Source organism: Dipteris shenzhenensis, chromosome 20 (assembly GCF_047967505.1).
Source record: "Dipteris shenzhenensis isolate YYH24624 ecotype China chromosome 20, Dip_SZ_1.0, whole genome shotgun sequence".
NCBI lineage: Eukaryota > Viridiplantae > Streptophyta > Polypodiopsida > Gleicheniales > Dipteridaceae > Dipteris > Dipteris shenzhenensis.
Genome location: NC_141615.1, coordinates 27,532,767 through 27,545,116, shown reverse-complemented (window position 1 = coordinate 27,545,116; position 12,350 = coordinate 27,532,767). Strand labels below are relative to the sequence as shown.

At 49.0% G+C, this 12,350-nt stretch overlaps 1 protein-coding gene across 4 annotated transcripts in view; it reads right to left on the bottom strand.

The window, feature by feature from the left end:
• Positions 1-12,350, bottom strand: part of ALG10 (DIE2/ALG10 family) — a 102,480-nt gene that overhangs the window by 27,238 nt on the left and 62,892 nt on the right. For all 4 annotated transcript variants that reach the window (XM_087391484.1, XM_087391485.1, XM_087391487.1 and 1 more), the window contains one exon: positions 8,843-8,985. In XM_087391484.1, the coding sequence (XP_087247610.1) occupies positions 8,843-8,985 (143 nt within the window). The remainder of the gene's footprint in view (positions 1-8,842; positions 8,986-12,350) is intronic.

Sequence of the window (12,350 nt, the reverse complement as noted above, 5' to 3'; positions counted from 1 at the left end):
GATGATGTGGCCAAGCCCCGTCACCTGAAGTATTCTCTATGTCGGACTCCCTCGTGAATGAAGGCCGTGAGGCATCTCTGATCTGGGGTGAAAGCATTGTCTCTTTAGCCGAGCCAGTGAGGCGTATCCCCTGCTCAGTCTGGCCTGCATCGCTGGTCTCATCGTGAAGATCGGGCCGGAGAAGATGACCCCCAAGTAAGTGTATGAGGATACGATCTCAACTGGTGACCCACCCAAAGTAAAAGTAAACTGTTTCCGTTGCATGTTTGCTCGAGAGGTGTTAAAGATCATGACCTTGGTCTTGCCAAGGTTGACCTCCAAATCATGGGATAAACAAAAGCCTGCAGTGCATCCAGGTGTCGCTGGAGCCCCTCGGGTGTGGACAACAAGAGTGCCACGTCATCTGCATAAAGAAGAATCCTGATGATGATCCCGACAAGTGAGCAACCGGTCCCTCTGAACGTCCCCATGAAAGTCTCAAGCTCATCGATGTAGAGGCCAAACAAGGTCGGTGATAAGGGACAACCCTGTTTGACCCCTATGGTACTCAGGATCTCATCTGTCCAACCTACACCTGTATGAACTCGGCATGAGACTCTCTCATACAGTGCCATGACTGCCCAGATGATCTCCTGATCAAATCCCAGTGTCTGTAGGCGTGTGATAAGACGAGCTCGAGGTAAAGTCAAAGGCTTTGTGGAAATCCACAAAGCAACAGTATACCCTCTCCTTCCGTGATCTGGCCTCCTCAATGACACTCCTGAGTGTGAGTATGTGATCCATAGTCCCATGGTCTCGCCTGAAACCGGCCTGATCCTCTGCTCTGAGCCCTCTCAACTCTACGAACAGGCTGACCGATGCATCCAATACAGCTGCATAGATCTTGGACATCACATGTCCAATCATGATAGTCCTGTAGTTACTCGGGTCCATGGGATCCCCTACCTTGCGGATGGGGGTGATGGTGTTGAGTGTCCAAGTGCAGGGGAAGCCAAGGCAAACAGCATCATTGAATAGCTTTGCTAGGATCGGGGCTAACGTGTCGATCCCATATGCGATAAACTCAGCGCATAGCCCCTCGTGATCCTTAGCTCGGTCATTGTGCAGTTTCAATGTCGCATCCTTGACTCCCCCGTCTGGTGAACAACGTGCAAGTGGTGGGACAAGGTGTGTGTATGAGGTCTGGAGTGGGCTGGTGTGGGATATCATATAGATGGTGTGCATGCGAGTGCCAGACTCTCGTGTCGGTGAGGGGTGATGGGGACCTACGCTCAAGGAATCTCCGCCAAAAATCCTTAGAGTTGTTGCTGTACAAGATGTGCAGCAGCTCCTCCTCATTTTGACGAAGAAAAGCCTACTTCTTCCGACGTACGAGACGTCGGTACTTGCGTACCGTGTCTGGTGTGTTCGGGAGGTGACATCTGGTTTCAAGTCGGAGCTATCGGCGATAAGCCTTGCACTCCACATCGTACCAATTGTTGCAGGGTACAGAACCAAGAGGTGGTGGTCTAGTGGACCGTGTGGTGTGGGGAAAGATTTGGAGGGCAGCCTCGTGGAGTGTGCAACTAATCAGGGCAGCACAGTCCTCTATGAGTGGTATGTGATCGATGTAGGTTAGGAGTTTGTTTAGGCGTCCAGAGTAGGCCGGTGAGAGGCTGTGATCAAAGTGTATGTCGTGGTAGGTGTCGTGCTTCCTATGTGGTGTGTGTGGTGTGGCTAAGCATGGGGTGGCGATAGTGAAGAATAGGTATGTGTGATCAGCTCCTGGAGGGAGTGGTGCTACGGTGAAGTCAGTGATACATGAAGTGAAGTAGGGATCCCATGATGTAACCTACTACACTAGTGCCCCCCCCGTGTGGGAAGCAAGTAAAACCACCTGAGGAGGGCCATAGGTCAAGCCCACTGTAGATGATGAGATCATGCATCCTGCCCAAATCAAGGAGCGCGTGTCCATATGGTGTAACAAGCCCGTGTCGGTCCGATGAGGTCCTAGTGATACCTGCTCCGTCTAGGTCCATGTCTAGCAGCATGATAGAGTCGTCTCGAAAGTCCAGGAGTGGTGCCTGTCGCGTACTCGTCCTAGCGTTGACGTCCCCAACAAGGAGAACTTCCCCGCAGGCTGAAAGGTCTCGGATATCCTGATGTAAGGGTGCATAGGCGATGTCTCACCCTCTTCTCGTGCTACTCTAGCGAAGTGGGATGTGTCTGGCGGGAAGTAGCATATTGCCATGAAAAGGTCACGGATGTCTGTGCGTCGGATCCGGATCCACATGAATCGGGAGTGTGCGTCCTTCCTCTCAATGGAGATGGCTCCAACGAGGGAAGACCTGTACAATACTACGACCCCGCCTGATCCTCGGACTCCTCCTGTATACCTCGTCTCATCCCTGAAGGCTGACTCCCATGTGTAGCCACTGACTATCGGTAGTGGACGCTCTGGGCTCTGGTGTGTCTCCATGTAAAAGACTATGTCTCGTCCCGTATAAGACTCCGAGAAGTTCCCTGGGTCTGACCATAAGGTGCCATTACAATTCCAAATGGTGCAGTCTAGGGTCTCGAAAACCTGAGCCTCATAGGCCCCGTCCCCCTAAGGGGTACGGGTGGGAGCCCGACGGTGCCAGTCAACAACCTACCATCTCGGACCACGGCCCATTTTCCCTCCTTGCAGGCAACATCCCGCTGCTGCAGAAGAACTCGTTGCTCCTCAATCTATAGTGGTGTCAAGTCCTCGTCCATGGACAGGGTGGGATGCTCTCGTAGAGAGACTCAACGTCGGAGTGTCGCTAGTCGAGCATGTGAATCTCTGAAGCGAATGACTAGGGGCTGCTCTCGGTTGGGATCTCTCCCAACACGCCATGCTCCCTCTATGCCATGGTCGGGGACCCCCATGGTGGTGGTCACAAAGGTAATCGCCTCCTCCATGGGCGTCGTAGTGGTGCTCGTGCTGTCTCGCGTGATCCCTCGTATCCGGATGTTGAGGGCCTTCGAAGCCCTCTGCTACTGCTCCTGTATGGCGGCTGAAACGATTGCCTTTGCGGGCTCCCGTTTTGCCACGTCCACCCATCTAGTCGTCTCTGCTATAGCCGACTGTATCGTGGCTATCTGTGCCTCCATCTCTATGATTGGGGTCCCTCCAGGCGCTGCTCTGAGGGTCCCGAACTCCTCTCGAAGCTGTGTGATGTCGTGTCTGAGTCCCTGGATAAGGGTGCTCTGCTCGTGTATAATGCGGGCCTGCTCCTGGGTGTATCGGGCCTGCTCCTGGTTGTAATGTCTCAGCTCTGCCTGCAAGGCCCGGATGCTGTGTATCTCAGCCAATAGGGAGTCCCAAGCATTTGGTCGGGGCCTAAGATGTCCTGGTCTAGGTGGGAACTGGATCTCGAGAGGGATTGGAATGAAGGTGGGGTGCTGAGGTTTTACTGAGGGTGGGGACAGTATGATCTGGGCGGGGGAGTGATATGTAGGAGTAGCGAGGTCGGACGAGGTGATGAAGGGTGGCTGACTGAGAGATAGAGGTGATACGAGGGGAAAGTACTGTGGAGCCGTGGCTGATGGGGCCAGTAGTGAGGCTACTGGAGAGGAGACCTGTGATGATGATGCAAGAGAGGGGGAGGAGAGAGGCTGCGTAGATGATGAGGCGAATGATGGTGGTGAAATAGTGGTGGTAACCATAGAGGTCGAGGATGTGGTGAGCGGCATGGGCGTTGGGGGGGCCCCTTTCTTCTGGGCCGCGGTGCTATCCATTGTCAAACCGCTCCGGTTGCTGCGTTTGTTGAAGTCCTCCAGATTGAGTTGCTTTTGTATTTTCGCCTTGTCACCGTTCCCCTTCCCCATCTCCATGCGTATGCAGATTTGGATCGAGGGGTCTCCCGCCTAGTCTCCTGTCCTCATCCCCCTGTTCCTTTCATTATGGGGGCAAAGAAGGGACTACAGGAGGTCGAAGCTGCTTTTTTTTTCCCCTTTTTTTTTTTTAATATAATGAAAATAAAACGTGGGGGGGGAGGGGGGGTAGCGAGGGGGTAGCGGGGGGGTTAGCGGAGGGAGTAGCAGGGGGTAGAGAGGGGTAACGAAGGGGGTAGCGAGAGGGGTAGCGGGGGGGGGGGTAAAGGTAAGCGAGGTAGCGGGGGGGTTAGCGAGAGGATAGCGAGGTAGCGGGGGGGGTTAGCGAGAAGGGTAGCAAAGGGTAGCGAGGTAGCGTGGGGGTTAGCGGAGGGGGTAGCAGGGGGGTAGGTAGCGGAGGGGGTAGCGGGGGGGTTAGCAGAGGTAGCGGGGGGGGTAGCAGAGGTAGCGAGGGGGTATGGAGGGGTTAGCGCAGGGGGTAGCGCAGGGAGAGAGCGCGAGGGAGGAGGGAGAGGGGGCTGGCGGGGGAGAGGAGGAGAGTATGACCCCTCTCAAAGATGCTTGGCAAGCTTCATTCATGAGGCAATCTGGCACCACGAGAGGATACTTCAATCACGGAGACAGGAGCAGACCTCTTGCTTGGCAGACCCCTCTCAGAGCTCTATCACTGAGTTATTTCAGCCATATCACCTAGACTCCCCCAAGACGAGACCTCGACATGATCGGGACCCAAAGCCAGTGACTCAACAGCTCAGACAGAGGTCGGGCGCGCAGATTACACTTGGGGATATTCCCTCAATGTTTCGCATCGGAGCACGACTGACAAGGGTTACTGTAGCCCTTAGGCGTAGAGCTATGACCGGGAGACGTCACAGGACCGCACCCTCGAGTGGTCGACGGCACTCTATCACTAACTTCATGCTTCTAGTGCCTCATCCACCCCTGATGTCTTGATGATGATGATGATGATGATGATGTGACTGATATGTAGTCAACCACCAACATGAACTATGTTGTACTCAGTACTTAGTACTACCATTCTGCATATTTTTGCATTTTGCATTGGTGTGGATGCTCGTTTAGTAGCTCCACCCTCACAACTCGCTTGTATCAGGATTTTCACAGTCTCATAGACCCATCGGTCTTCCTAAGACTTTAATAAACTCTCTTTCTTTCTTTCTTTCTTTCTGCCACTATGTGAATTCAAAGCAATCTTCCTCAAATGCATCCCAAAAGCTCCTTCAAAAGCAATCTTCCTCAAAAGCTCCTTCAAAATCTAGATGATTGGCATCGTCCTCAATGGCCTTGAGCTCCTATTGGGCCCTGTACATGCTCCTAAGTTGCACGCTCTTGATCTTCAACATGCACAATTTCCATGACCATAATAAATAGTACCTTCAGTGGCTCAATCTTTGTCACGAACTACAAAGGCCCAAAGGTCGGAGGCACAATTCATATACAAAAGCTTATGTTGTTATTGGCGAAGTCATGATAGAGAGGGTGCCTCTTCTTGGCAAAGGCCCCCTAACCATTAGCCACACTAGTCCAACACATAGAAAGACAAAAAGAAAGAAAGTTTCGTTAAAGTATTCAAAAGATTGAAGGGTTTATGAGAATGAAAAAACTTGATACAATGAGTTGAAAGGGTAAAGCCTCTAAGCAGACATAGCACCCAAGATGAATAAAATAGAGCCATAATCATAAAGATACTAATTCATAAAAAGAAATGAAGAAGATGGGAGCTATGTATTGGCAGCAATATGATGATCATCTCAAGCCTAAGAGGGAGCCGACGATGTATGAGGCTATGGTCGCGTAAATCCTATCATAGAGCGTTGGCAGCTGTCACTACATGTGGTCTATTGTGGTCTCCTAGGTGTGACCCTGCATCGGACATGTGCCATTGTCACCCCCATTGGTCTTCCTTCGACCTAATGGGCATCGAGGAAAGGATGCCTAGTTTGATCTATGCCTCAACCCATTGGCGAGTCTCTTGTGTCTCTCGCTTTGGTCCTCGGTGTAGGGATGCCATGTGGCATCCCGCGGATAGCCCGGATCTGGGGGTCCCACTCCTCGTCCCATAGCCACACTCTAAGCCAGATCACCTACTAACCAAACCAGGGAGCTACCAAACCAAAGGTGACCCTCGACCAAATCAAAGGGAGGCCTAACCAAATACCCACGTGGGACAAACCAAAGTCCACACGAGGAGACAAACGCCAGTCTCCAACTAGGTAGCCGCCGCCAAAGACCATAGAGAGGCCATAGTCAGAGCAATGAAGAAACAGCAGCTGCTGCTGAAACACGAGGTTCAAGTTGCACTTACAACTGCCAAACGGATCGCAACATCTTCGCTGGCTCACACTCAAGTCCTATCCAAAAATGGCCACCATCGCCACGTGTCAACCTTACACACGACTGCACCAAAAAGCAGGCTCTGGGCTCTGATACCATGTAGGGATGCCACGAGACACCCCGAGAATAGCACCGGGTGGAGGGTCCCATTCCCCACCCCATAGCTGTGCTCTAAGGCTCCTCACCTCTCAAAAGGTCTTGGGAGGGATGTGAGGAGGGTTCAACGAGGCCCTTTATATCCAAGGTCCCCCAATAGACACATTTGCTTATGGGATTACTCCCAAATCCTTATGCCACGTGTCAACTTGTGCAGGGGCTCCCTCGAAACAAAAATTCCCAAATCCTTATGCCATGTGTCAACTTGTGTGCGGGCTCCCTCCAACATACTACATGCTCCACTAACCAAACGAGGGGTGAAGGCCACACTTGGTACCGTTGTCTCCTTGAAGGCTATTAATCCGTGATGTCTGGCTGCACAAACTCATGGATTATGCTCTGATGGCTATACACCCTGATCTTGTCTATGTGTCCTAAGCAAATGCTCCCTATGTCGGACAGACTCACCAAGCATCTCTGATCAAGGTAGAACAAGAAACCAAACAAGGGTCCACAGCCATCCCTAAAGAGACATTGTTAGCAACCTCGAATATCAAAGTATACAAGGCATCTGAAAGCAAAATGCCTAGGGTCCCAATGAAAAGTCTCGAGCTCAATAAGAGGCCAAACAAGATGCATAATGCAAATATTTTAGTTGGTAGGGTTTGGACCAAGGATCAAGAGATCATATCACAGATCTAGTAAGAGCTCATACAAACCCTCCAAAGCTTTTGGGGTGAATATACCGGCAAGACTTAGACAAACGGTTTCTCAAGGTCTGGCATTGCGGCATCTTCTTTTTCTTTACACAATATTGAAGTTGGTGGTCAAAACTGATTTCTAAATTATTTACGTAAAGTACAGACCACCTTTGCTCAGCCTACCTCTTGATGTATTTCTTTGATCATATTTCAAGATATGGTACTTACTTTTGGCCCTTCCATCCAATGTGTTTGTTCGAGAATCGCTCATGCAAATCTTCCAATGATATACTTTTTTAGGAAAGTATATATTGATGCAGGTGTAAGCAGCCGCGAGCTTAGGTGGATATAGGAGGGGAAGGACTAGGGCTAACTGGGGTCGAGATAAAGCACATGCCTTGAGTTTGGGGCAGTGTATAGGCCAAAAGAGCTGCCAAAATGGCAGCATTTTTGTGCCTGGATGTAGGCCACGCTTTGTCCTCAGATTGAAGCTGGTCTGGGGTTGGTTGACTCGTGGCTGTCTGGTCGTCCATGCTGGTCGGCTGGCTAACAAAACCAGCGGCCTTCTTGAAGTTGGACAGCAGATCTGAGGGGTCCTGGCCACTGCATAGCTGTATGTAGAGGCATTGTTGCTTCTTGAAGCATCCACTCAGGCGTCAAGTGGTCGACCTCTCCACTAGCTCTAGTTAGCCCACCACTTTGCTGTAGCTCACGATTGAGCATTTCTTTTCACAATTAGTGGAGGTTTTACCTGAGAGATTTTGGCTGCACATTTCGCTGTTTATTTCCATCCCTGACATTTCATCTTTTTTCACATGTGCGAGTGAGAATAGAGAAAGTTTGCAAGATTCTTTGTCAGTCCTTCACCATGGGACTTGCTATAGCGAGCAGCCCTATTTTCTGACATATATATTGTCATGTGACAAGGAAAACGGCCATTTTGTTAATTATAGCATAAGACCATTATTACAATGATGCGCCAACTTGATGGTGCGACATGCTTTTGTATTTATCATGGACACTAACCGATCTTATTATGGTAGTAAATCATCTGAGTAGATAGCGCCCACGTCGAGATGGAGCCACTGCTTCAGATGGCACCGAATTTGGACATGTAACACTTATTTAATAAAGATGCACACCCACATGTCCACATCCTAGGGGCAATAGGAAAGGGAAGGGTCTATTAGAGTGCATTGAATGGTAGGTGCATGGGTCATAGGCTAGGGGTAGGTCTAAATGGGAAAATGGAACTTGAGTGATTTCAAGGGACATTAATGAAGGGGTATCTCCCTTCATTGTGAATCTCACGTAGCATTCTCTCTACCACCTTGCATTCATTCACCATCTCTCTCCCACCTGGTATATAGGTCAAAAACAGAAACAACTACTCTCACAAGGGCGCTCTTCCCCAATTGGAGGCCCAATTATCGTCTAATTTCTGCATGCATTGCACACATTTGCATTCTTGGAAGTCTGGTCTCTCACATATATTTCATGTTCATAGGAGACACAGTACTCCACTGTGGAGACTTGCTACAACAAGCAGGCCTATTTTCTGATATATATCTCATGTTCTTAAGAAAGCTGCTAACAGCCATAATAAGAGGCATTTGCAGAGGCCATTCACAAGTATTTTAGCAACTTGAAGAATCAATGGTTTAGCTCTGTCCCACATCTTTAAATTTCAACACAAGCTTAAATCAGTGCATGAATTGTACATTAAATTCTTTCTAATTCAAAGGTACAGCAGACATCAATTGTTGCCTTGCCTTTACATTGGCAGAAATCTCACAGCACCCACATATCAAACATCACACACAACTTTCATTTTTTAGTACATCAAGGCTTACCAATTGTGATTAAAATTGAGCACCAGGAGTAAATATAAACGAACGTCAACAGGTACTTGGCACTCCAGTGCACGTTAATTACTCTTCTCCAGATGTAAAAAGTATAATGGCGGTTGTCAGACACCAGATATGGATGAGCAAGGCTGTACAAATAGCCATAGCCAAGTATTATCAGTTCATAGCACTCTATTGAAAATAATAGATGATCGTAAAAGGAATAACCAGCATCCTCATCAAATACGTGCCAAACAATAAATTGAGGTTAGAATATGGAAATACATTTCATGCCAGCTAGTAAATGGTTGGGTTTGACAAAGAACAAACAAAAGCTCAAAGGATACAGATAGCAATGCAAAGTTCACAGAAAAAATACAAGCTAGAATCTTAAATGGAAAAAATGAATAAGCACATCAAGGCACGCAGCACCATGGTGGTTTTTGTCGGGACTGCACACATTGGCATAGATTGAACTCAATGTTCCAGCCTCATACAGAAAAAGGCATGACTTCCTATCTTCAGGATCCAGCATTTCAGTCTAAAAGGGCAATCTTATAGTGCTCTTTGCCCCAACAAAGTTCTAAATCTGAAAGCAGCTTCCCTTGGCCTAAAACCTCTACAAATCTATGCAACAACCAAGTATATAAATAACTGTTAGAAAACAGAAATGGAGGTTGCTTGCTACAGCTAACACTCCTCGCAGCAGCAGAAGATAATACAAAGTATGCCACAGTGACAATTCAAATCACACTCTTGTCCTTAATGTATAGAAATGCATAGAGAAAGAAAAGAAAGAAAAAAGAAAATTTATTAAAGTCTACTAAAGACCAATGGGTCTATGAGACTGAAGAAAAACCTAATACAGTGAGCAAAAGGGTGGAGCTACTAAGCGAGCATCCTAACCCATGCTAGAGAACTGTGTAGACATAGTCAATGATATCATAGTATATCTCCACCATAAACCTATGCAGCCATCCTGGCATCATCATCCTCATGTGGAGACATAGTCTGATCCACTACAATACAATAGGCATATAGAACATCAAGATACACCCAACGTCGGACTAGGTAGTGTAGGCAAGAAGCCCGTAATGGATCGCTGCCTGCTATCTCGGTGAGTAACCTGTCATGCCCTCCTAGCCGCTGCCCGGCATCTGACGAGCGCCACTGTCACCCCGATAGGCATCTCAGTCTCAGGGTCTCTGCTTCTCCTGCTAACCCTGGCTGTGATAGCAACCTACTCTATCTGGAAGAACTATGTGATCGTACTCTAAGATGAGCCGGGCACCTGCCCCTGTCTCCTCGATCTGATGAGACAATCTCTATGTCAGATTGCCTCATGAATAAAAGCTGCCAGGCATCTATGGTCTGGGTATAGGAGGAGTCTGGAGAGGCCCTCAAATCCATCCCTGAAAAGGCAATGGTATCATCCACAAATCTCATAGTAGACTGGGCAGTGGAAAAAGAAGTGCTCCTCTGACTCCACCTCATGACACTCACACAACGTGCAAATACAATTCTCCCTGGGTATCCCCTCTGCACGCCCGCTCTCGATACGGAGTCGGTGCGATGACACAGGTAACTGCCCAAGGGCAATCCTGAGTGAATGTGGTCGGTTAATCTGGGTGTACCCTGGTGGGGTGATGAAACCCTCCGCCGAAATGTGCAAGCAATGGTCCCGATAGAAATTGAGCTTCACAGGGAACTTTGCCTGTGCTAGCCAGGTCCTGAATGTGTGTAGCTGTAGAAGATCCTCCCGGATGATTGGGTTCAATTCGTTGCCCCAGAACGGGACAAATGGAGCATCAATGCTGTATCGGAAGGGTGGCAGCCTGTCTATATGAAAACCCAATCTCTCAAACCACCCGCATGTGCGTGCGTACTAACATCTCTGATCACCCTAAGCTGTTAATGCCATAGAAGATGCTAGTGCCAACCAAGGTAGCCTGCATCGCCCTATGGTACATGAACTATATGTGCGCACGCGAGGAGTACGTGGCTCAAGAGGAGTGGCAGTCCTGTATAGATCATCTCTCATTGGGACGATCTCAGTGGAGAGGAGAGACCCACTCTCTAGGTTCCTTTGGATCCGATTACGACGCACGATTGGCCGAGATCTCTTCATAGCGGTTTGCTACTTTCCACCAGAGACATCACACTTCACCAGGGCAATGCGAGAGAAGGTTGAGACATCACCATACACACCTCTCCACCAGGCTATCATGGATTTTTCAAGCCGCTGAGATGTTCTCCTAGTTGTGGACTTCAACGCGAGGACCGAAGCAAGTTAGGTGCCGCTACAAGATTTTCGAGAGGCAATTTTACTTCCTGATATAGATCTTGTTGACGCTGGCATTTCGCGAGGGTCCACTAATAGACGGGCCCCTATTACCTCCTATGGACATGCACTCCTAGATCTAGGTACGGCGCATGATCTCATTCTCTATAATGGTCTTGAGCGATGGCCCTCCTCCAGTGGCTTCACCTACTTTCCACATGGGTTGATTATATCTTGGGATCCCATGCCTTCACATCACCCATCACGGACTCCTCTATTTCACCACCTCCCCCTGGGTTGATCATACATATCTCTTCTTTAGTATCGCCACTCCTCGTCTTGCTACACCACCTACCGCGCTACTCACTTACACTACTTATCACGACATACAATTCGATTACAACCACTCACCAAAATCTTCTACACGACTCTACACTCTACCTCTCCTAGAGGGCCGGGCCGCTTTGATTAGTGGATCATTGCACGAGGTTGCCCTTCATGCCTTGTCGTACACCACACGCTCTAACCGTCCACCGCCTCTAGGGTCCGTGCCATGTAATAGCTGGTACGATGACGAGTATAAGGCTCTTCGCCGACAACTCTGATTTGGGTCCAAACATGGCCTACCAAGCGAACCGGACATGTTACATGAGTATTGCCCTGTCTAGTTCGCCAAAAGAAACGAAACTTTATTCGTTGAAACGAGGAGGAATTACTAAACATCTTGTTTAGCAATAACTCCAAAGACTTTTGGCGACGGTTTCTTGAACAACGGTCCCCCTCACCACTCACACATACTCAAGTCTGGTACAATTACACCCGCACATTATATGAAATCCCTGACCAGCCCACTCCTGATCTCTCACACACACCATGACCGACTTCTTGCAATCTATTCACTAAGGAGGGCGTCAAAGACCCGGTCATGAAGCTTCACAACAGCCGAGTGAAGGATCATGAGGGTTTATGCACCGAGTTTGTTGCATACGCGATTGATATCGTAGCCCCTATCAAGCAAAGCTATTCAATGAAGCACTTTGTCTCGATTTCCCACGCACATGGACCCTCAACACTATCACACCTATCCACAAGGCAAGGGATCCCATGAGTCCAGGTAACTACAGGACCATTATGCTAAGGCCAAACAAGATCGGTGAGAGTGGGCAACCTTGTTTGACCCCAATGGTGCTCATGATCTCATTTGTCCATCCCCCACCCGTGTGAACTCTGCCG